At 39.3% G+C, this 26,051-nt stretch overlaps 1 protein-coding gene across 3 annotated transcripts; it reads right to left on the bottom strand.

Annotated features, from left to right (window-relative positions):
• Window positions 1-3,703: 3,703 nt before the first annotated feature.
• dzank1 (double zinc ribbon and ankyrin repeat domains 1) lies at window positions 3,704-25,849 on the bottom strand. 3 transcript variants are annotated; one of them, XM_075462421.1, is made up of 18 exons: window positions 25,648-25,849; window positions 23,916-24,040; window positions 22,729-22,873; window positions 22,343-22,600; window positions 22,136-22,253; window positions 21,956-22,051; window positions 19,425-19,505; window positions 19,216-19,338; window positions 15,366-15,527; window positions 7,988-8,189; window positions 7,808-7,911; window positions 7,643-7,723; window positions 6,179-6,287; window positions 6,022-6,080; window positions 5,861-5,938; window positions 5,565-5,692; window positions 4,520-4,594; window positions 3,704-4,307 (listed from the first exon to the last, which is right to left on the bottom strand). In XM_075462421.1, the coding sequence occupies exons 1-18, from the start codon at window positions 25,710-25,712 to the stop codon at window positions 4,136-4,138; spliced, it is 2,181 nt and encodes a 726-aa protein (XP_075318536.1). In that variant the 5' UTR covers window positions 25,713-25,849; the 3' UTR covers window positions 3,704-4,135. The 3 variants fall into 3 exon arrangements, with proteins under 3 accessions (XP_075318536.1, XP_075318533.1, XP_075318535.1); XM_075462418.1 differs by having other exon boundaries at window positions 21,956-22,253; XM_075462420.1 differs by having other exon boundaries at window positions 21,956-22,253; window positions 23,916-24,105; window positions 25,648-25,722.
• Between the last annotated feature and the right edge of the window lie 202 nt (window positions 25,850-26,051).

Raw genomic sequence — 26,051 nt, 5'->3', positions numbered from 1 at the left:
CTGTAGTAACATCTGCACATCTGCAGTAACATCTGCCCATCTGTAGTAACATCTGCAGTAACATCTGCACATCTATAGTAACATCTGCACATCTGCAGTAACATCTGCACATCTATAGTAACATCTGCACATCTGTAGTAACATCTGCACATCTGTAGTAACATCTGCACATCTGCAGTAACATCTGCACATCTATAGTAACATCTGCACATCTGCAGTAACATCTGCACATCTGCAATAACATCTGCACATCTGTAGTAACATCTATATTAACATCTGCACATCTATAGTAACATCTGCACATCTGCAATAACATCTGCACATCTGTAGTAACATCTATATTAACATCTGCACATCTATAGTAACATCTGCAGTAACATCTGCACATCTGTAGTAACATCTATATTAACATCTGCACATCTGCAGTAACATCTGCACATCTGTAGTAACATCTGCACATCTATAGTAACATCTGCACATCTGTAGTAACATCTATATTAACATCTGCAGTAACATCTGCACATCTGTAGTAACATCTGCACATCTGCAGTAACATCTGCCCATCTGTAGTAACATCTGCAGTAACATCTGCACATCTGTAGTAACATCTGCACATCTGCAGTAACATCTGCACATCTGTAGTAACATCTGCACATCTATAGTAACATCTGCACATCTGCAGTAACATCTGCACATCTATAGTAACATCTATATTAACATCTGCACATCTGTAGTAACATCTATATTAACATCTGCACATCTATAGTAACATCTGCAGTAACATCTGCACATCTGTAGTAACATCTGCACATCTGCAGTAACATCTGCCCATCTGTAGTAACATCTGCAGTAACATCTGCACATCTGTAGTAACATCTGCACATCTGCAGTAACATCTGCCCATCTGTAGTAACATCTGCAGTAACATCTGCACATCTATAGTAACATCTGCACATCTGCAGTAACATCTGCACATCTATAGTAACATCTGCAGTAACATCTGCACATCTGTAGTAACATCTGCACATCTGTAGTAACATCTGCACATTTGCAGTAACATCTGCACATCTGTAGTAACATCTGCAGTAACATCTGCACATCTGTAGTAACATCTGCACATCTGTAGTAACATCTGCACATTTGCAGTAACATCTGCACATCTGTAGTAACATCTGCACATCTATAGTAACATCTGCACATCTGTAGTAACATCTGCACATCTGCAGTAACATCTGCACATCTGTAGTAACATCTGCACATCTGTAGTAACATCTGCACATCTATAGTAACATCTGCACATCTGTAGTAACATCTGCAGTAACATCTGCACATCTGTAGTAACATCTGCACATCTATAGTAACATCTGCACATCTGCAGTAACATCTGCACATCTGTAGTAACATCTGCACATCTGCAGTAACATCTGCACATCTGCAGTAACATCTGCAGTAACATCTGCACATCTGTAGTAACATCTGCACATCTATAGTAACATCTGCACATCTGCAATAACATCTGCACATCTGTAGTAACATCTATATTAACATCTGCAGTAACATCTGCACATCTGTAGTAACATCTGCACATCTGTAGTAACATCTATATTAACATCTGCACATCTGCAGTAACATCTGCACATCTGTAGTAACATCTGCACATCTATAGTAACATCTGCAGTAACATCTGCAGTAACATCTGCACATCTGTAGTAACATCTGCAGTAACATCTGCACATCTGTAGTAACATCTGCCCATCTGTAGTAACATCTGCACATCTGCAGTAACATCTGCCCATCTGTAGTAACATCTGTAGTAACATCTGCACATCTGCAGTAACATCTGCCCATCTGTAGTAACATCTGCACATCTGTAGTAACATCTGCACATCTATAGTAACATCTGCACATCTGCAGTAACATCTGCACATCTGCAGTAACATCTGCACATCTGTAGTAACATCTGCACATCTGCAGTAACATCTGCACATCTGTAGTAACATCTGCACATCTGTAGTAACATCTGCACATCTGCAATAACATCTGCACATCTGTAGTAACATCTGCACATCTGCAGTAACATCTGCACATCTGCAATAACATCTGCACATCTGTAGTAACATCTGCACATCTGCAGTAACATCTGCACATCTGCAATAACATCTGCACATCTGTAGTAACATCTGCACATCTGTAGTAACATCTGCACATCTGCAATAACATCTGCACATCTGTAGTAACATCTGCACATCTATAGTAACATCTGCACATCTGTAGTAACATCTGCACATCTGCAATAACATCTGCACATCTATAGTAACATCTGCACATCTGTAGTAACATCTATATTAACATCTGCACATCTGCAGTAACATCTGCACATCTGTAGTAACATCTGCACATCTATAGTAACATCTGCACATCTGTAGTAACATCTGCACATCTGCAATAACATCTGCACATCTGTAGTAACATCTGCACATCTGCAGTAACATCTATATTAACATCTGCACATCTATAGTAACATCTGCAGTAACATCTGCACATCTGTAGTAACATCTATATTAACATCTGCACATCTATAGTAACATCTGCAGTAACATCTGCACATCTATAGTAACATCTGCACATCTGTAGTAACATCTATATTAACATCTGCACATCTATAGTAACATCTGCAGTAACATCTGCACATCTGTAGTAACATCTGCACATCTGCAGTAACATCTGCCCATCTGTAGTAACATCTGCACATCTGTAGTAACATCTGCAGTAACATCTGTAGTAACATCTGCACATCTGCAGTAACATCTGCCCATCTGTAGTAACATCTGTAGTAACATCTGCACATCTGCAGTAACATCTGCACATCTGTAGTAACATCTGCACATCTGCAGTAACATCTGCCCATCTGTAGTAACATCTGCACATCTGCAGTAACATCTGCCCATCTGTAGTAACATCTGCACATCTGCAGTAACATCTGCCCATCTGTAGTAACATCTGCACATCTGCAGTAACATCTGCACATCTGTCGTAACATCTGCACATCTATAGTAACATCTGCACATCTGCAATAACATCTGTAGTAACATCTGCACATCTGTAGTAACATCTGCACATCTGCAGTAACATCTGCACATCTGTAGTAACATCTGCACATCTATAGTAACATCTGCACATCTGTAGTAACATCTGCACATCTGCAGTAACATCTGCCCATCTGTAGTAACATCTGCACATCTGTAGTAACATCTGCACATCTGCAGTAACATCTGCACATCTGTAGTAACATCTGCACATCTGCAGTAACATCTGCACATCTGCAGTAACATCTGCCCATCTGTAGTAACATCTGCACATCTGTAGTAACATCTGCACATCTGCAGTAACATCTGCACATCTGTAGTAACATCTGCACATCTGCAGTAACATCTGCACATCTGCAGTAACATCTGCCCATCTGCAGTAACATCTGCCCATCTGTAGTAACATCTGCACATCTGTAGTAACATCTGCACATCTGTAGTAACATCTGCACATCTGTAGTAACATCTGCACATCTGCAGTAACATCTGCACATCTGTAGTAACATCTGCACATCTATAGTAACATCTGCACATCTGCAGTAACATCTGTGTCACAACTACTGCCACCTAGTGGTCAACGTGGGGAAAAACAAACATCACAAATGTGTTGGATGAGATAGAAACGGTTTATTCAAAGGTTATAAAAACAGAACATTTCACAAAGCCAGGAGACAGATCCTGAGATTAAAGAGTAGGAACATCTCACCAGACCTTTTTAAACTGAATAACCCAAAGTCCTCCGGCTCAGGGAGATTTCATCAGAGGGGTTAGGAGGTAAGGTAGGGTTAGTTTAGGTAGCCTAACCCTCAGACTTCCTCGTATGAAGAGCACCCGGCACTCCTTCGTCCCTGCGGCTGTTTCCCTTTTGGATTCACGGCAGGGTCGGAGGAGTCGTACCTGATTGGTTGATTGTGTTGTTACTGATGCTGGCAGAAACTGATGTTCGCCTCTTAATTGCACGTCCTTTACGGGGACACAAATAAAACTGAATCTGAACCCAAAGTTTCGCTCAGAACCTCTGAAACCAGCGGCTCATCTTCAGGTCCGAGTCAGAACACGTCCAGGTTCAGTTGGGTTCGTCCCAGTTGCCCCAGTTGCCCCAGTAAGTCCTGTCCAGTCTGAGCCGCCAGCAGAGCCGCCATGTCGCCGCAGCCGGAGTTCACCGCCACGTCGTACGCCGTCTGACCCCCGGCGTTCCTGCGCCGCACATTCGCCTTACATCTGAAACCAGGAAGACAAGCGGTGACATCACAGAGGAGCAGCCAATCAGAGGCAGCCAGCTGATCTGAAGGCGTTCGGTTTGAACCCGTCATGACCCACATCTTCTTTAAAGAAACTTTTCAGCCTCCGAACAAACCAAAATATGAAAAATAAACATTTAAAGTTGTAAAACATTCAATTAAAAATCACTTTGAGATCCAGGTGTGTCGTACCTGAGCAGGACCTCCGCACACCGCAGACCCCCCGAGCCCCGAGCCGCCGCCTCATGCAGAGCCGTGTTCTTCATCCTGAGGAAGAGGAGCTCACTGTCACCACATGACCATCAGGTCACATGACCGGCACACCGGATCAAATCAAATTTATTTATAGCACATTTCATGTACAAACAATTCAAAGTGCTTCACATAAAATAAAAGCATTGCAGCAGGGAGTGGAAGAAGCATTAAAATATATAAAAGAATATAAAGAGAAACAAATAAAATAATTTAAATGAATTTAAAACCAGCAACAGTCCAGATAAGTTCAAAGATAGCGTGCAGATTTCATGCATAGACACATGAGAACAGAAATGTTTTTAACCTGGATTTAAAAATGTCTCCATTTGGTGAAAGTTTAATCTCCACTGGCAGTTTGTTCCACTTGTTGGCAGCATAACAGCTAAATGCTGCTTCTCCATGTTTAGTCTGGACTCTGGACTGGACCAGCTGACCTGAGTCCTTGGATCTCAGAGCTCTGCTGGCTTTATATTCTCTGAACATATCACAGATTGTAAACCATCAGCAGGCTTTAAAAATCTATTCTGTGACTGACTGGAAGCCAGAGTAAAGATTTTAAAGCTGCTGTGATGTGTTCAGATCTCTTAGTCCGGGCTAAAACTCCAGCAGCAGCGTTCTGGATGAGCTGCAGATGTTTAATGCTCTTTGTGGGAAGTCCAGTTAAAAGAGCGTTACAGTGATGGAGTCTGCTGGAGATGAATGCATGGATGAGTTTCTCCTGGAAACCTTTAATTCTGCTGACACACATCAGGTCACATCTGGCTTCTTTAATCTCCTACAACAACGATTTAAAAATTCTTATTATGAATTTGATCGATTCATTTCACTTCGGCCTCAGTGTGTAAAGGGCACGATGACATCACGATGACATCAGCAGGTTGGTCACTATGGAGCTCTCTGGTTACAGACGGGCTTCCTCAGATTCACATTCAGAACCCGTCTGATCCGGGTTCTGATCCGGGTTCTGATCTGGAGCTCTTACGGTCCGGACTGTCGGTTCACGTCGGCTCCTCGCTGCACCAGAACAGGAAGCGCATCATGGTGGCCGCTCGCCACCGCCACCAGCAGGGCGTGCCGGCCATCGCCCCGGCAACAGGAAGGGTCCGCCCCCTGGGACAGAAACAACACGCCTGGGTCAGTGGTGCTGTCAGCTGACACGGAGCCGGCTGCTGATTGGAGCTCGGGTTCTGTCAGCTGACACGGAGCCGGCTGCTGATTGGAGCTCGGGTTCTGTCAGCTGACATAGAGCCGGCTGCTGATTGGACTACGGGGCGGTACCTGATCCAGGAGCTTCTGGATGGTGCTGATCCGACCTCCATCTGGACCCAGCTCCTTCAGCAGCTGACTGTCTGTCACCTGCAGCCAGGCAACCAATGAGAGAAGAGCTGTGAGGTCTGACGGAACAGGAAGCAGGAAGAGACGCTGATGGAGGTTCTTACCGCAGGTTTGGGTGCAGACTTTGGACCGGCTTTCATCTCACCTGAGGGCCGATCCCTTCCTGTCAGACCAGTTAAAGATTCAGGATTTAAGACGTTAGAAAAGCTTCCATTCCACCTCCTTTACCTGACCCTGTGAGGAGCTGTGAGGTGTTCTTACTGAGGCTGCTGACAGCTGATCGCTCTGTGACGCTGCTCAGAGTTTCAGGCCCACCTGCTGCTCCACTTTCTCCACCTTTAGGTCCGTCGCAGCGCCGGTGAGGAGCGCCCTGAGATCGAACCACAGCTTTACTGATTCATCTCAAACAAACAGGGGCTGTGTTCCAAACCGCATACTACTCCTACTACTCATACTAACTTTCTGAGGTAGTAAGCGAGAAGTTCCCGGATGCAGACTAGATTCTCCTAAATGTTGGGTATGCATCATGAGGTTACTACTCATACTCAAACTACCCAAGATGCAACGTAACGTGACGTCGCCGATCGTCATTTCCTGTCATAACGGCAGTTTCAAGCTAGCTACAACGAGGGTAGTATGTAGCATGTAGTATGTAGTATGGAAGTATGTAGTATGCAGTATGTAGTATGTAGTATGTAGCATGTAGCATGTAGCATGTAATATGTAATATTTAGTATGAAGTATGTAGTTCCTCTACAACATCCGGAGGATTCGCCCCTTCCTCACCGACAAGGCAGCACAGGTGCTCAGCATGTAATATGTAGTATGCAGTATGTAAAATGTAGTATGTAGTATGTAGTATGTAGCATGTAATATGTAGTATGTAGAATGCAGTATGTAGCATGTAGTATGTAGTATGTAGCATGTAATATGTAGTATGTAGTATGCAGTATGTAGCATGTAGCATGTAGCATGTAGTATGTAGTATGCAGTATGTAGCATGTAATATGTAGTATGTAGTATGCAGTATGTAGCATGTAGCATGTAATATGTAGTATGTAGTATGTAGTATGCAGTATGTAGCATGTAGCATGTAATATAGTATGCAGTATGTAGCATGTAGCATGTAGTATGTAGTATGCAGTATGTAGCATGTAATATGTAGTATGTAGTATGCAGTATGTAGCATGTAGCATGTAATATGTAGTATGTAGTATGTAGTATGCAGTATGTAGCGTGTAGTATGTAATATAGTATGCAGTATGTAGCATGTAGCATGTAATATGTAGTATGTAGTATGCAGTATGTAGCATGTAGCATGTAATATGTAGTCTGCAGTATGTAGCGTGTAGTATGTAATATAGTATGCAGTATGTAGCATGTAGCATGTAATATGTAGTATGTAGTATGCAGTATGTAGCATGTAGCATGTAATATAGTATGCAGTATGTAGCATGTAATATGTAGTATGTAGTATGTAGCATGTAGCATGTAATATAGTATGCAGTATGTGGCATGTAGCATGTAGCATGTAGTATGCAGTATGTAGCATGTAGCATGTAATATGTAGTATGCAGTATGTAGCATGTAGCATGTAATATGTAGTATGCAGTATGTAGCATGTAGCATGTAATATGTAGTATGCAGTATGTAGCATGTAGTATGCGTTGTCCAACACAGCCCTGGTCCCCCTGTGAGCTTCACAGCTCCGGGTGGTAAACACACCTGTTCTCCCCGTCCGGCTGACACGAAGTTGATGGTCAGACTGACTTGGAACTCATCCTCCTGAACAACAGCAGAGACCACCTGAAGGAGAGAAGGAGCAGAGCAGATCAGCCACCGCTGCAGCTGCTGAGGTGGTCTCAGCGTCCCCTGAGGCGAGCTGCATACCCGGCCCAGGCGAGGCTCTCCCAGCAGAGCCCTGAAGGAGACCTGGTTCTGGGCGTAACTTCTCAGGTGAGCGCACACGTGATCCAGCTGCTTCCTCCAGTAACCTGAGGACGTCGGAGAATAAGAACCGACGACCACCTGATCCGGGACAAGAAAACTTTAAAAACACAAAGACTTTACCACGTCCGGGGCTGACGGCGGTCAGCGGCGGGCGGCGGTCTCTGCTCGCCTGCTGTCTGTTGGCCTGCAGCACTTCCTGCTGCTCCTTCCTCTGCAGCTCATTGGCTGATGGGTAATAGAGCCCGACCGTCTGCGTATGCTGATGCACAGTAGGCGGGGCTACCTTTACGCCAGGGGCGGGGTCTGATGAGGCTGCGGGCGCCTACACACAGAGGACTCTTATGGTTAATGTGCGTGATGGAAGCACGCAGATGGTACTACCTCAGCAGTATGTAGTATGTAGTATGTAGTATGTAGTATGCAGTATGTAGTATGTAGTATAGAGTATGTAATATGCAGTATGTAGTATGTAGTATGTAGTATGTAGTATGCAGTATTTAGTATGTAGTATGTAGTATGTAGTATGCAGTATGTAATATGTAGTATGTAGTATGCAGTATGTAATATGCAGTATGTAGTATGTAGTATTTAGTATGTAGTATGCAGTATTTAGTATGTAGTATGTAGTATGTAGTATGCAGTATGTAATATGTAGTATGTAGTATAGAGTATGTAATATGCAGTATGTAGTATGTAGTATGTAGTATGTAGTATGCAGTATTTAGTATGTAGTATGTAGTATGTAGTATGCAGTATGTAATATGTAGTATGTAGTATGCAGTATGTAATATGCAGTATGTAGTATGTAGTATGTAGTATGTAGTATGCAGTATGTAGTATGTAGTATAGAGTATGTAATATGCAGTATGTAGTATGTAGTATGTAGTATGTAGTATGCAGTATGTAGTATGTAATATGCAGTATGTAATATGCAGTATGTAGTATGTAGTATGTAGTATGCAGTATTTAGTATGTAGTATGTAGTATGTAGTATGCAGTATGTAATATGTAGTATGTAGTATGCAGTATGTAATATGCAGTATGCAGTATGTAATATGTAGTATGTAGTATGTAGTATGTAATATGCAGTATGTAATATGCAGTATGTAGTATGTAGTATGTAATATGCAGTATGTAGTATGTAATATGCAGTATGTAATATGTAGTATGTAGTATGTAGTATGTAATATGCAGTATGTAGTATGTAGTATGTAATATGCAGTATGTAGTATGTAATATGCAGTATGTAATATGCAGTATGTAATATGTAGTATGCAGTATGTAATATGCAGTATGTAGTATGTAGTATGTAATATGCAGTATGTAATATGCAGTATGTAGTATGTAGTATGTAATATGCAGTATGTAATATGCAGTATGTATTATGCAGTATGCAGTATGCAGTATGTAGTATGTAGTATGTAGTATGTAGTATGCAGTATGTAGTATGTAATATGCAGTATGTAATATGCAGTATGTAGTATGTAGTATGTAATATGCAGTATGTAATATGCAGTATGTAGTATGTAATATGCAGTATGTAATATGCAGTATGTAGTATGTAGTATGTAATATGCAGTATGTAATATGCAGTATGTAGTATGTAGTATGTAATATGCAGTATGTAATATGCAGTATGTATTATGCAGTATGCAGTATGCAGTATGTAGTATGTAATATGCAGTATGTAATATGCAGTATGTAGTATGTAATATGCAGTATGTAATATGCAGTATGTAGTATGTAGTATGTAATATGCAGTATGTAATATGCAGTATGTAGTATGTAATATGCAGTATGTAATATGCAGTATGTAGTATGTAGTATGTAATATGCAGTATGTAATATGCAGTATGTAGTATGTAGTATGTAATATGCAGTATGTAGTATGTAATATGTAGTATGTAATATGCAGTATGTAGTATGTAGTATGTAATATGCAGTATGTATTATGCAGTATGCAGTATGCAGTATGTAGTATGTAGTATGTAGTATGTAGTATGCAGTATGTAGTATGTAATATGCAGTATGTAATATGCAGTATGTAGTATGTAGTATGTAATATGCAGTATGTAATATGCAGTATGTAGTATGTAATATGCAGTATGTAATATGCAGTATGCAGTATGTAGTATGTAATATGCAGTATGTAATATGCAGTATGTAGTATGTAGTATGTAATATGCAGTATGTAATATGCAGTATGTAGTATGTAATATGCAGTATGTAATATGTAGTATGTAGTATGTAGTATGTAATATGCAGTATGTAATATGCAGTATGTAGTATGTAGTATGTAATATGCAGTATGTAGTATGTAATATGTAGTATGTAATATGCAGTATGTAGTATGTAGTATGTAATATGCAGTATGTAGTATGTAGTATGTAATATGCAGTATGTAGTATGTAATATGCAGTATGTAGTATGTAGTATGTAATATGCAGTATGTAGTATGTAATATGCAGTATGTAATATGCAGTATGTAATATGCAGTATGCAGTATGCAGTATGTAGTATGTAGTATGTAGTATGCAGTATGTAGTATGTAATATGCAGTATGTAATATGCAGTATGTAGTATGTAGTATGTAATATGCAGTATGTAATATGCAGTATGTAGTATGTAGTATGTAATATGCAGTATGTAATATGCAGTATGTATTATGCAGTATGCAGTATGCAGTATGTAGTATGTAGTATGTAGTATGTAATATGCAGTATGTAGTATGTAGTATGTAATATGCAGTATGTAGTATGTAATATGCAGTATGTAGTATGTAGTATGTAATATGCAGTATGTAGTATGTAATATGCAGTATGTAATATGCAGTATGTAATATGCAGTATGCAGTATGCAGTATGTAGTATGTAGTATGTAGTATGTAGTATGCAGTATGTAGTATGTAATATGCAGTATGTAATATGCAGTATGTAGTATGTAGTATGTAATATGCAGTATGTAATATGCAGTATGTATTATGCAGTATGCAGTATGCAGTATGTAGTATGTAGTATGTAGTATGCAGTATGTAGTATGTAATATGCAGTATGTAATATGCAGTATGTAGTATGTAGTATGTAATATGCAGTATGTAATATGCAGTATGTAGTATGTAGTATGTAATATGCAGTATGTAATATGCAGTATGTATTATGCAGTATGCAGTATGCAGTATGTAGTATGTAATATGCAGTATGTAATATGCAGTATGTAGTATGTAATATGCAGTATGTAATATGCAGTATGTAGTATGTAGTATGTAATATGCAGTATGTAATATGCAGTATGTAGTATGTAATATGCAGTATGTAATATGCAGTATGTAGTATGTAGTATGTAATATGCAGTATGTAATATGCAGTATGTAGTATGTAGTATGTAATATGCAGTATGTAGTATGTAATATGTAGTATGTAATATGCAGTATGTAGTATGTAGTATGTAATATGCAGTATGTATTATGCAGTATGCAGTATGCAGTATGTAGTATGTAGTATGTAGTATGCAGTATGTAGTATGTAATATGCAGTATGTAATATGCAGTATGTAGTATGTAATATGCAGTATGTAATATGCAGTATGTAGTATGTAATATGCAGTATGTAATATGCAGTATGCAGTATGTAGTATGTAATATGCAGTATGTAATATGCAGTATGTAGTATGTAGTATGTAATATGCAGTATGTAATATGCAGTATGTAGTATGTAATATGCAGTATGTAATATGTAGTATGTAGTATGTAGTATGTAATATGCAGTATGTAATATGCAGTATGTAGTATGTAGTATGTAATATGCAGTATGTAGTATGTAATATGTAGTATGTAATATGCAGTATGTAGTATGTAGTATGTAATATGCAGTATGTAGTATGTAGTATGTAATATGCAGTATGTAGTATGTAATATGCAGTATGTAGTATGTAGTATGTAATATGCAGTATGTAGTATGTAATATGCAGTATGTAATATGCAGTATGTAATATGCAGTATGCAGTATGCAGTATGTAGTATGTAGTATGTAGTATGTAGTATGCAGTATGTAGTATGTAATATGCAGTATGTAATATGCAGTATGTAGTATGTAGTATGTAATATGCAGTATGTAATATGCAGTATGTAGTATGTAGTATGTAATATGCAGTATGTAATATGCAGTATGTATTATGCAGTATGCAGTATGCAGTATGTAGTATGTAGTATGTAGTATGTAATATGCAGTATGTAGTATGTAGTATGTAATATGCAGTATGTAGTATGTAATATGCAGTATGTAGTATGTAGTATGTAATATGCAGTATGTAGTATGTAATATGCAGTATGTAATATGCAGTATGTAATATGCAGTATGCAGTATGCAGTATGTAGTATGTAGTATGTAGTATGTAGTATGCAGTATGTAGTATGTAATATGCAGTATGTAATATGCAGTATGTAGTATGTAGTATGTAATATGCAGTATGTAATATGCAGTATGTATTATGCAGTATGCAGTATGCAGTATGTAGTATGTAGTATGTAGTATGTAGTATGCAGTATGTAGTATGTAATATGCAGTATGTAATATGCAGTATGTAGTATGTAGTATGTAATATGCAGTATGTAATATGCAGTATGTAGTATGTAATATGCAGTATGTAATATGCAGTATGTAGTATGTAGTATGTAATATGCAGTATGTAATATGCAGTATGTAGTATGTAGTATGTAGTATACAGTATGTAGTATGTAGTATGTAGTATTTAGTATGCAGTATGTAATATGTAGTATGTAATATGCAGTATGTAATATGCAGTATGTAGTATGTAGTATGTAGTATGCAGTATGTAGTATGCAGTATGTAATATGTAGTATGCAGTATGTAGTATTTAGTATGTAGTATGTAGTATGCAGTATGTAATATGTAGTATGTAATATGTAGTATGTAGTATGTAGTATGCAGTATGTAATATGCAGTATGTAGTATGTAGTATGCAGTATGTAATATGCAGTATGTAGTATGTAGTATGCAGTATGTAATATGCAGTATGTAGTATGTAGTATGTAGTATGCAGTATTTAGTATGTAGTATGTAATGTGCAGTATGTAGTATGTAGTATGTAATATGCAGTATGTAGTATGCAGTATGCAGTATGTAATATGCAGTATGCAGTATGTAGTATGCAGTATGTAATATGCAGTATGCAGTATATAGTATGCAGTATGTAGTATGTAGTATGTAGTATGCAGTATGTAGTATTTAGTATGTAATATGTAATATGCAGTATGTAGTATGCAGTATGTAGTATGTAGTATGTAATATGCAGTATGTAGTATGTAGTATGTAGTATGTAATATGCAGTATGTAGTATGTAGTATGTAGTATGTAATATGCAGTATGTAGTATGTAGTATGTAGTATACAGTATGTAGTATGTAGTATGTAATATGCAGTATGTAGTATGTAGTATGTAGTATGCAGTATGTAGTATTTAGTATGTAGTATGTAGTATGTAGTATGCAGTATGTAATATGTAGTATGTAATATGCAGTATGTAGTATGTAGTATGCAGTATGTAATATGCAGTATGTAGTATGTAGTATGCAGTATGTAGTATGCAGTATGTAGTATTTAGTATGTAGTATGTAATATGCAGTATGCAGTATGTAGTATGTAGTATGCAGTATGTAATATGCAGTATGTAGTATGTAGTATGTAGTATGCAGTATGTAGTATTTAGTATGTAATATGTAATATGCAGTATGTAGTATGCAGTATGTAATATGCAGTATGTAGTATGTAGTATGCAGTATGTAGTATGCAGTATGCAGTATGTAGTATGCAGTATGTAGTATGCAGTATGTAGTATGTAGTATGTAATATGCAGTATGTAGTATGCAGTATGTAATATGCAGTATGTAGTATGCAGTATTTAGTATGTAGTATGCAGTATGTAGTATGTAGTATGCAGTATGTAATATGCAGTATGTAGTATGTAGTATTTAGTATGTAGTATGTAATATGCAGTATGTAGTATGTAGTATGCAGTATGTAATATGCAGTATGTAGTATGTAGTATGTAATATGCAGTATGTAGTATGTAGTATGCAGTATGTAGTATGTAGTATGCAGTATGTAGTATGTAGTATGTAATATGCAGTATGTAGTATGTAGTATGCAGTATGTAATATGCAGTATGTAGTATGTAGTATGCAGTATTTAGTATGTAGTATGTAGTATGCAGTATGTAATATGTAGTATGTACCATGTAAGTATGTAGTATGTAGTATGTACTATGGAAGTATGTACTATGGAAGTATGTAGTATGTAGTATGTACTATGGAAGTATGTACAATGGAAGTATGTACTATGGAAGTATGTAGTATGTACTATGGAAGTATGTACTATGGAAGTATGTACAATGGAAGTATGCAGTATGTACCATATAGCATGTAGCATGTAAGTATGTAATATGTAGTATGTAGCATGTAGCATGTAAGTATGTAGTACGTAGTATGAAAGTATATAGTATGTAGTATGTACTATGGAAGTATGTACTACGGAAGTATGCAGTATGTTGCATGTAGCATGTAGCATGTAAGTATGTAGTATGTAGTATGTAAGTATGTAGTATGTAGTATGTAAGTATGTAGTATGTAGTATGTAGTATGAAAGTATGTACTATGTAGTATGTAGTATGTACTATGGAAGTGTGTACTATGGAAGTATGTACTATGGAAGTATGTTGTATGTAGTATGTACTATGGAAGTATGCAGTATGTACCATATAGCATGTAGCATGTAAGTATGTAAGTATGTAATATGTAGCATGTAGCATGTAGCATGTAAGTATGTATTATGTAGTATGTATCAAGTAAGTATGTAGTATGTACTATGGAAGTATGTAGTATGTAGTATGTACTATGGAATTATGCAGTATGTAGCATGTAGCATGTAAGTATGTAGTATGTAGTATGTACTATGGAAGTATGTAGTATGTAGTATGTACTATGGAAGTATGTACAATGGAAGTATGCAGTATGTAGTATGTACTATGGAAGTATGTACAATGGAAGTATGCAGTATGTACCATATAGCATGTAGCATGTAAGTATGTAATATGTAGTATGTAGCATGTAGCATGTAGCATGTAACATGTAAGTATGTAGTATGAAAGTATATAGTATGTAGTATGTATTATGGAAGTATGTACTATGGAAGTATGTAGTATGTAGTATGTAGTATGAAAGTATGTAGTATGTAGTATGAAAGTATGTAGTATGTAGTATGTACTATGTACTATGTACTATGGAAGTATGTACTATGGAAGTATGTAGTATGGAAGTATGTACTACGGAAGTATGCAGTATGTTGCATGTAGCAAGTAGCATGTAAGTATGTAGTATGTAGTATGAAAGTATGTAGTATGTAGTATGGAAGTATGTAGTATGGAAGTATGTACTATGGAAGTATGTACTATGGAAGTATGTAGTATGTAGCAGCCGTGTTGCATACCCGAGCGGTGCTGGTGCTCCTGACGGGTTGTGTGATGTCACCGCTGGATGTGGGCGGGGCCGGGGCTTCAACAAACACGCCACATGCAGCACAGTAGAGAGCGTACGGATTTCCACTTGCTCCACATCGCCAACACGTCACACATCTAAGTGCACGAGCGGGCTGAAAACACACATCACATCACGACATTTGCCTCACATCTGTAAGCAGGAGGCCACTGAGCATGCTCAGAAACACGTAAACAAACGGAGGTTTAACAGCTGATAGAGTTGTGGGTCACATGATGGTGTTTTTGTCCAATCTATGTGGAACTAGCTAAGGTAGCTTCACTGCAATCACAGAACAGAAGCATCTATAGAAAGCTACATGGCTGTGTTCCAAACCGCATACTTCTCCTACTACTCCTACTAACTTTTTGAGTTAGTATGCGAGTTTGAGTAAGCGAGAAGTTCCCGGATGCATACTAGATTCTCCTAAATGTTGGGTATGCATCATGAGGTTACTACTCATACTCAAACTACCCAAGATGCAACGTAATGTGACGTCGCCGATCGTCATTTCCTGTCAAAACGGCAGTTTCAAGCTAGCTACAACGAGGGTAGGTTCACTTCCTGTTTTCAAAACAAAAGCACCAATTGTCTCCTAATGGCTTTCCCTGTGATAAAAGGCAACGGGTATTTTATTTTGTGAAAATAACCGGAAGTGCGTTAGCTCACTGCGGCTAGCTTTAGTACCGCCGAATTCGTGGGAACAAAATTGTAAACAGCCGGTATTTTGTCAGGTTTTCAACACGTTGGGGATCTAAACGACTACTTTCTCTCCTGAAAATGTTTCAAATGTTGCTAAAGTTTACAGAGTTTAGAGCTTAAGGGAAATCAGCTTCAGGCCGGCTGATTTCGGCTCGGGCAGGAGCGCAATGCATTGTGGGTAAACGCTCTGAATACTGTCTGATCGATCAGTATGCAGTATGCAGTATGCAGTATGCAGTATGTAGTATGCAGTATGCAGTATGTAGTATGCAGTATGTAGTATGTAGTATGCAGTATGCAATATGTAGTATGGATGTATGTAGTATGTAGTATGTAGTATGCAGTATGTAGTATGTAGAATGTAGTATGCAGTATGCAGTATGCAATATGTAGTATGGAAGTATGTAGTATTTAGTATGTAGTATGCAGTATGCAATATGTAGTATGGAAGTATGTAGTATTTAGTAAGTAGTATGCAGTATGTAGTATATAATATGCAGTATGCAGTATGTAGTATGTAGTATGGAAGTATGTAGTATTTAGTATGCAGTATGTAGTATGCAGTATGGAAGTATGTAGTATTTAGTATGTAGTATGTAGTATGGATGTATGTAGTATGTAGTATGTAGTATGCAGTATGTAGTATGCAGTATGTAGTATGGTTGTATGTAGTATGTAGTATGCAGTATGCAGTATGTAGTATGGATGTATGTAGTATGTAGTATGTAGTATGCAGTATGTAGTATGCGGTATGTAGTATACAGTATGTACTATGTAGTATGTAGTATGGAGTATGCAGTATGTAGTATGCAGTATGCAGTATGTAGTATGTAGTATGCAGTATGTAGTATGTAGTATGCAGTATGCAGTATGTAGTATGCAGTATGCAGTATGCAGTATGTAGTATGCAGTATGTAGTATGTAGTATGCAGTATGCAGTATGTAGTATGTAGTATGCAGTATGCAGTATGCAGTATGTAGTATGGAGTATGCAGTATGCAGTATGTAGTATGTAGTATGCAGTATGCAGTATGCAGTATGTGGTATACAGTATGTACTATGTAGTATGTAGTATGGAGTATGCAGTATGTAGTATGCAGTATGCAGTATGTAGTATGTAGTATGCAGTATGCAGTATGTAGTATGTAGTATGCAGTATGCAGTATGTAGTATGCAGTATGCAGTATGCAGTATGTAGTATGGAGTATGCAGTATGCAGTATGTAGTATGTAGTATGCAGTATGCAGTATTTAGTATGCAGTATGCAGTATGTAGTATGCAGTATGCAGTATGCAGTATGTAGTATGTAGTATGCAGTATGCAGTATTTAGTATTTAGTATGCAGTATGTAGTATGCAGTATGCAGTATGCAGTATGTAGTATGTAGTATGGAGTATGCAGTATGCAGTATGTAGTATGTAGTATGCAGTATGCAGTATTTAGTATTTAGTATGCAGTATGTAGTATGCAGTATGCAGTATGCAGTATGTAGTATGTAGTATGGAGTATGCAGTATGCAGTATGTAGTATGCAGTATGTGGTATACAGTATGTACTATGTAGTATGTAGTATGGAGTATGCAGTATGTAGTATGCAGTATGCAGTATGTAGTATGTAGTATGCAGTATGCAGTATGTAGTATGTAGTATGCAGTATGCAGTATGTAGTATGCAGTATGCAGTATGCAGTATGTAGTATGGAGTATGCAGTATGCAGTATGTAGTATGTAGTATGCAGTATGCAGTATTTAGTATGCAGTATGCAGTATGTAGTATGCAGTATGCAGTATGCAGTATGTAGTATGTAGTATGCAGTATGCAGTATTTAGTATTTAGTATGCAGTATGTAGTATGCAGTATGCAGTATGCAGTATGTAGTATGCAGTATGCAGTATGTAGTATGCAGTATGTAGTATGTAGTATGTAGTATGTAGTATGCAGTATGCAGTATTTAGTATGCAGTATGCAGTATGCAGTATGTAGTATGGAGTATGCAGTATGCAGTATGTAGTATGTAGTATGCAGTATGCAGTATTTAGTATGCAGTATGCAGTATGTAGTATGGAGTATGCAGTATGCAGTATGTAGTATGCAGTATGCAGTATTTAGTATGCAGTATGCAGTATGTAGTATGCAGTATGCAGTATGCAGTATGTAGTATGCAGTATGTAGTATGTAGTATGTAGTATGCAGTATGCAGTATTTAGTATGCAGTATGCAGTATGTAGTATGCAGTATGTAGTATGTAGTATGTAGTATGCAGTATGCAGTATTTAGTATGCAGTATGCAGTATGCAGTATGCAGTATGTAGTATGGAGTATGCAGTATGCAGTATGTAGTATGTAGTATGCAGTATGCAGTATTTAGTATGCAGTATGCAGTATTTAGTATGCAGTATGCAGTATGTAGTATGCAGTATGCAGTATGTAGTATGTAGTATGCAGTATGCAGTATTTAGTATGCAGTATGCAGTATGCAGTATGTAGTATGGAGTATGCAGTATGCAGTATGTAGTATGTAGTATGCAGTATGCAGTATTTAGTATGCAGTATGCAGTATGTAGTATGGAGTATGCAGTATGCAGTATGTAGTATGTAGTATGCAGTATGCAGTATTTAGTATGCAGTATGCAGTATGTAGTATGCAGTATGCAGTATGCAGTATGCAGTATGGAGTATGCAGTATTTAGTATGCAGTATGCAGTATGTAGTATGTAGTATGTAGTATGCAGTATGCAGTATTTAGTATGCAGTATGCAGTATGTAGTATGCAGTATGCAGTATGCAGTATGCAGTATGCAGTATGGAGTATGCAGTATGCAGTATGTAGTATGCAGTATGGAGTATGCAGTATGCAGTATGTAGTATGCAGTATGCAGTATGCAGTATGCAGTATGTAGTATGGAGTATGCAGTATGCAGTATGTAGTATGTAGTATGGAGTATGCAGTATGTAGTATGTAGTATGCAGTATGTAGTATGCAGTATGCAGTATACAGTATGCGGTTTGGAACATAGCCTCCTTCTCCTGCATCCAGGTTCTGGAGCTCTGCTTAGTCCCAGTGGTTCACCTGAGTTCACCTGAGTGATGTCACAGATTTACCTTGGAGCCGCACCAGTCGCAGAATCGTGCGTCGTGGCGGTTCATCCGTTTGCATCTGGAACAGGTCAGCATCCTGATGTCTGCTGCTGGGACAGAGGGGGCGCTACAGTCGCCCTGCCCCACCTGCAGCAACAGAAGGGCGTCACATGGAAGCCTCGCCACGGGTTTAAAACACAGCGCACCTGTGAGGGCGGAGTTAGAGGCGTTACCTGCAGACGGCTTTCACAGGTCAGACAGCTGGAGACGTCAGCCGGGTTTCCACTTCCACAGCAAACACACACCACATGGTCCTTCACATCAGAGAAACACAGTTACTGCGCAGTGAGGGCGTTTAGTATGTAATATGCAGTATGCAGTATGTAGTATGTAGTATGTTATATGTAGTATGTAGTATGTAATATGTAGTATGTAGTATGTAGCATGTGGTATGTAGCATGTAGTATGTGGTATGTATCATGTAGTATGCAGTATGTAGTATGTAGTATGCAGTATGTAGTATGTAATATGCAGTATGTAGTATGTAATATGCAGTATGCAGTATATAGTATGTAGTATGTAGTATGCAGCATGTGGTATGTAGCATGTAGTATGCAGTATGTAGTATGTAGTATGCAGTATGTAGTATGTAATATGCAGTATGTAGTATGTAATATGCAGAATGCAGTATATAGTATGCAGTATGTAGTATGTAGAATATAGTATGGAAGTATGTAGTATTTAGTATGTAGTATGTAGTATGCAGTATGTAGTATGCAGTATGTAGTATGCAGTATGCAGTATGTAGTATGCAGTATGTAGTATGTAGTATGGAAGTATGTAGTATGCAGTATGTAGTATGCAGTATGTAGTATGTAATATGCAGTATGTAGTATGTAATATGCAGTATGTAGTATGTAATATTCAGTATGCAGTATATAGTATGTAGCATGTAGCATGTAGCATGTAGTATGTAGCATGTAGTATGCGGTATGTAGTATGTAGTATGCGGTATGTAGTATGTAGTATGTAGTATGTAGTATGCAGTATGTAGTATGCAGTATGTAGTATGTAATATACAGTATACAGTATGTAGTATGTAGTATGTAGTATGTAGGATGTAGTATGCAGTATGTAGTATGCAGTATGTAGTATGTAATGTGCAGTATACAGTATGTAGTATGTAGTATGTAGTATGCGGTATGTAGTATGTAATATGCAGTATGCAGTATGTAGTATGTAGTATGTGGTATGTAGCATGTAGTATGCGGTATGTAGTATGTAGTATGCGGTATGTAGTATGTAATATACAGTATACAGTATGTAGTATGTAGTATGTAGTATGTAGTATGCAGTATGCAGTATGTAGTATGCAGTATGTAGTATGTAATGTGCAGTATACAGTATGTAGTATGTAGTATGTAGTATGCGGTATGTAGTATGTAATATGCAGTATGCAGTATGTAGTATGTAGTATGTTGTATGTAGTATGTAGTATGCGGTATGTAGTATGTAATATGCAGTATGCAGTATGTAGTATGTAGTATGTGGTATGTAGCATGTAGTATGCGGTATGTAGTATGTAGTATGCGGTATGTAGTATGTAATATACAGTATACAGTATGTAGTATGTAGTATGTAGTATGTAGTATGCAGTATGCAGTATGTAGTATGCAGTATGTAGTATGTAATGTGCAGTATACAGTATGTAGTATGTAGTATGTAGTATGCGGTATGTAGTATGTAATATGCAGTATGCAGTATGTAGTATGTAGTATGTTGTATGTAGTATGTAGTATGCGGTATGTAGTATGTAATATGCAGTATGCAGTATGCGGTATGTAGTATGTAATATGCAGTATGCAGTATGTAGTATGTAGTATGTGGTATGTAGTATGTATTATGCGGTATGTAGTATGTAGTATGTAATATGCAGTATGCAGTATGTAGTATGTAGTATGTGGTATGTAGTATGTAGTATGCAGTATGCAGTATGTAGTATGTAGTATGTACTATGTTATATGTAGTATGTAGTATGTAGTATGTAATATGTAGTATGTTGTATGTAGTATGTAGCATGTAGCATGTAGTATGAAGTATGTAGTATGTAGTATGTAATATGTAGTATGTTGTATGTAGTATGTAGCATGTAGCATGTAGCATGTAGTATGAAGTATGTAGTATGTAGTATGCAGTATGCAGTATGTAGTATGTGTGTACCTGTGTGTACCTGTGTGCACCTGTGTGTGTACCTGTGTGTACCTGTGTGTACACCTGTGTGTACCTGTGTGTACACCTGTGTACACCTGTGTGCACCTGTGTGTACCTGTGTGTACCTGTGTGCACCTGTGTGTACACCTGTGTGTACCTGTGTGTACCTGTGTGCACCTGTGTGTACCTGTGTGTACCTGTGTGTACCTGTGTGTACACCTGTGTACACCTGTGTGCACCTGTGTGTACCTGTGTACCTGTGTGCACCTGTGTGTACCTGTGTGTACCTGTGTGTACCTGTGTGTACACCTGTGTACACCTGTGTGCACCTGTGTGCACCTGTGTGTACCTGTGTGTACCTGTGTGCACCTGTGTGCACCTGTGTGTACCTGTGTGTACCTGTGTGTACCTGTGTGTACACCTGTGTGCACCTGTGTGTACCTGTGTGTACCTGTGTGCACCTGTGTGTACACCTGTGTGTACCTGTGTGTACCTGTGTGTACCTGTGTGGACCTGTGTGTACCTGTGTGTACCTGTGTGTACCTGTGTGTACCTGAGCTCTCCTCTGAGGATCCACGGACCCCTCGCAGATCAGACAGGTGGGAGTGTTGATGGGAACCAGAGCGTTACAGAAGACACACAGCAGCGTCTGAACACAGAACACACACATCCTGAGCGTCTGCTCACCTGTGCTCACCTGGACCGGGACTCTGATCAGGTGTGTCTGTAGTACCTGTCCGGCCTCAGCAGGGGGCGGTCTCTGGCCGGGTAATGGGGGAACCACAGCTCCACACTGAGCACAGAACCGAGCCGACGGGTCCGAGGGCCGAGCGCCGAGACACTGAGCACACCTGGATGGACAGAGGGGCGGAGCCATGTCTGAGTCTGAGTCAGGTCAAAGGTCGGGGGTTCTGGCGTGTCCCCGGCGCTCTGTTCTTACCGCAGGAAGTCGGTCCGACCGACATGAAGCCCGCCTGCAGACCGGGACCGCCGGGAGGACCCGGGCGGGGCGGCGACGGTCCTGGAGCCGAGTCGACTGTTCAGGAAGCGAGGAGCTGAGGTTTCAGGGCTGATGGGAAATGTAGTTTCCTTTGAAAGGGGCTCAGCAGGTGAGCGTCTGAGCACCTGGTTCTGGTTCTGCGGGTGGTCCTGATCCACCAGGAAGACTTTGGTCACCACGGCGCTCTGTCTGCCATCACTGCGTCACACGCACACATTGGTCCAATCAGAGAAGCCAATCAGAGAAGCCAATCAGAGAAGCCAACCAGGACCGGATGTTTGCTGCTCCTCACCTGTCCCCAGGTGGGCCAACAGGTGGGCACTTACCTGCTGACGGCCACGGCTCTGACAGACACCCGACCAGCCGGGAGCAGGAGGGGGTCCGTGTACCTCCTGCTGCCGCCTGCCGACCCCTGAGGCCCCGCGGGCTTCGACCCGTCCAGAGTGAAGAAGATCAGCGCACCTGCAGTGGCTGCACACAGAGACAGGTGTGTGTGTGTGTACCTGACTGCATGGAGACAGGTGTGTGTGTGTGTGTGTGTGTGTGTGTGTGTGTGTGTGTGTGTGTGTGTGTGTGTGTGTACCTGACTGCATGGAGACAGGTGTGTGTGTGTGTGTGTGTGTGTGTGTGTGTGTGTGTGCGTGCGTGTGTGTGTGTGTGTGTGTGTGTGTGTGTGTGTGTGTGTGTGTGTGTGTGTACCTGACTGCATGGAGACAGGTGTGTGTTTGTGTGTGTGTGTGTGTGTGTGTGTACCTTACTGCATGGAGACAGGTGTGTGTGTGTGTGTTTGTGTGTGTGTGTGTGTGTACCTGACTGGATAGAGACAGGTGTGTGTGTGTGTGTGTGTGTGTGTGTACCTGACTGGATAGAGACAGGTGTGTGTGTGTGTGTGTGTGTGTGTGTACCTGACTGCATGGAGACAGGTGTGTGTGTGTGTGTGTGTGTGTGTGTGTGTGTGTGTGTGTGTGTGTGTACCTGACTGCATGGAGACAGGTGTGTGTGTGTGTGTGTGTGTGTGTGTGTACCTGACTGCATGGAGACAGGTGTGTGTTTGTGTGTGTGTGTGTGTGTACCTGACTGCATGGAGACAGGTGTGTGTGTGTGTGTGTGTGTGTGTGTGTGTGTGTGTGTGTGTGTGTGTGTGTGTACCTGACTGCATGGAGACAGGTGTGTGTGTGTGTGTGTGTGTGTGTGTGTGTGTGTGTGTGTGTGTGTGTACCTGACTGCATGGAGACAGGTGTGTGTGTGTGTGTGTGTGTGTGTGTGTGTGTGTGTGTACCTGACTGCATGGAGACAGGTGTGTGTGTGTGTGTGTGTGTGTGTGTGTGTGTGTGTGTGTGTGTGTGTGTGTGTGTACCTGACTGCATGGAGACAGGTGTGTGTGTGTGTGTGTGTGTGTGTGTGTGTGTGTGTGTGTGTACCTGACTGCATGGAGACAGGTGTGTGTGTGTGTGTGTGTGTGTGTGTGTGTGTGTGTGTGTGTGTGTGTGTGTGTGTGTGTGTGTGTGTGTACCTGACTGCATGGAGACAGGTGTGCTGGTGTCGATGTGGTTCTTGGTTCTGTGAGTCTGCAGGGGTACGATGGGAATGAGGAGCGGCGCTGACACTGACCCCGCGGTCATGGTAACGCCTTTCTGCCTGTCAATCAATCAATCAGTCAGTCAGTCAGTCAGTCAGTCAGTCAGGTGGTTCATCTGTTTAGTCTGAAAGCAGAAAAATGAGTAAAAATACTAAAGAAACAGGTTTCAGGTCTGAAGAGAAGCTCAAAGTAAAGTTAATTTAGCCTCCGACATATTTCAGGAACATCCGTTTGAAACATGATGTAAAATAAGAGAAAAGCTTATTAATAAACAGAATAACAGTCAGATTTACAAAAGTATTCAATAAAAAAGAGTCGTAGATGGTTCATTAAAGTGATGATTAATTTAGGCCAAGAAAAGATTAAAAAGATTCAGGACGAATAAATCAGAACACATAATAATAATAATAACAACAACAACAATAACTTTCATTTATATAGCGCCTTTCAAAGGACCCAAGGTCGCTTTGCAAAAACACAAACAAACAACAACATCAGGGTATTTCATGAAATCTATTTTCAAATTCAATCATCTGGACACTTTTTATTCTGAGTAAAGGTGAGGCATCAAATAAAGACGTAGATCCAGTTTAAACAAGAGGAAAATATGAAATAAGGAAGCGGACAGAAGGAATTCGACCATTTTCAGAGACACAAAGGATGTCTTCTAATGTAAAACTGTCCTTTAGGTCAACTTTGTATTTAAGTAAAGATGTTTCACCTTGTACGTAATGTCTAAATAACAAAGGAACCCTTCTTCACTGTTTATGGGAATGTCCAAAGATTCAAAAGTTCTGGAAAGATATTGTCAATTGTCTGTCAGCAGTCTTTCATATCACCATCCCTTTAACTGCTAAACTGTGTGTACTTGGAATCTGTCCACTGAACTCATCCAAACAAAGAAACAGACCAAACTGCTGGACTTTGGGCTTCTACACGCTGGGAGAGTGAGTGCAGAAAACAGAGGCTCCTTCCATGAAACAGTGGATAAAAGAACTTTCAGAGTGCATTGCTCTAGAAAGACGAACATATATTGCTTATAAGGGAAAACTGAAAGAGTTTGTTCATCTTTGGGAACCATACATAGAAATAGAAAAATACTTTATTCACCCCCCAATGGGGGAAATTCAAATTAGTCAAGTAGCTCCATTTTTTTTAAATATTTACAATGATTGTATTAACAGGATCCCCACCTTCATGGCTCGCATTAAAAAATAATATATCCTCGTTACAAAAATGTCTGAAACATATAAATAATCCCCATGCAAATAAATTATACACACTCATAGAAAATATTAACCTGTTGTAACTGTTTAGAAGTTTTTTTATTCATTTATTATTTTTTAATTTATTTATTTTTATAATTATTATTTATTATCCCCTTTTTTTATCTTGTGCATTTAAGATCCTTCAATTTTTTTTCTATATGTGGAGGTGTGAATATGTAAAGTTAAAAAAAATAAATGTTTACTTCTGAATGTCTATGTGACATGTTTGAATTAAAAAACAAAAAACAAAAGAAAACATGCACGTAAGACGTCTAAGTTACCGGAAACTGATCATTTGGTCGCTGTTCGGGTTGTACTCTCTCTTATTTTCGCTGTTTTCTCTTCGCAGTTCTGAATGAGGACATCAAACTTCTCTTTTATTTGATTTATTTTCTTACCGGTTCTGATGAAGATGATCCAACGGTCGCTTCTTCCACCGCTGCGTTTGTTCAGGCGTCACCATGGAAACGAGCTCTGTTCTGGAGCGCTCGTTCTGATCACGCGGAACGCAAACAGGGGGGCGGCGCTAGTCGTTGGCTGTGAGCACACAGCTTGTGTGTCCGCCCACCCCGCCGGACTGCTCCGCAAAGTTACACAAGATGGCTGCTTCAAAAAGAGTAAAAATCCACACAGATGAATAAAGAAACACCATCACATGATCAGATAAATGTGTTTTAGATCACATAAAACCTTTATATCTAAGTGTTCCGCCGGTGGCTAATCGAGGAACAGCCGTTTTATTTGAATTATATAAGTATCGAGATTTTTCTTCACCCGTATTATTTATATTTTATTCATTTCA

This window comes from Odontesthes bonariensis, chromosome 4 (genome assembly GCF_027942865.1).
Source record: "Odontesthes bonariensis isolate fOdoBon6 chromosome 4, fOdoBon6.hap1, whole genome shotgun sequence".
Lineage (NCBI taxonomy): Eukaryota > Metazoa > Chordata > Actinopteri > Atheriniformes > Atherinopsidae > Odontesthes > Odontesthes bonariensis.
Note: the sequence above shows the minus strand (reverse complement) of the source record. Positions and strands in the feature narration are given on the sequence as shown.

What these genes read in the sequence shown, in the direction of transcription:
- dzank1 (XM_075462418.1), bottom strand. Translation starts at nt 25,712, where the DNA reads ATGGTGACGCCTGAACAAACGCAGCGGTGGAAGAAGCGACCGTTGGAT. An exon ending in GATCATCTTCATCAGAACCG is followed by an intron (nt 24,041 to 25,647) that starts GTAAGAAAATAA and finishes ATTGATTGACAG; the next exon opens with GCAGAAAGGCGTTACCATGA. An exon ending in GTGAACCGACAGTCCGGACC is followed by an intron (nt 4,595 to 5,564) that starts GTAAGAGCTCCA and finishes CCTCTTCCTCAG; the next exon opens with GATGAAGAACACGGCTCTGC.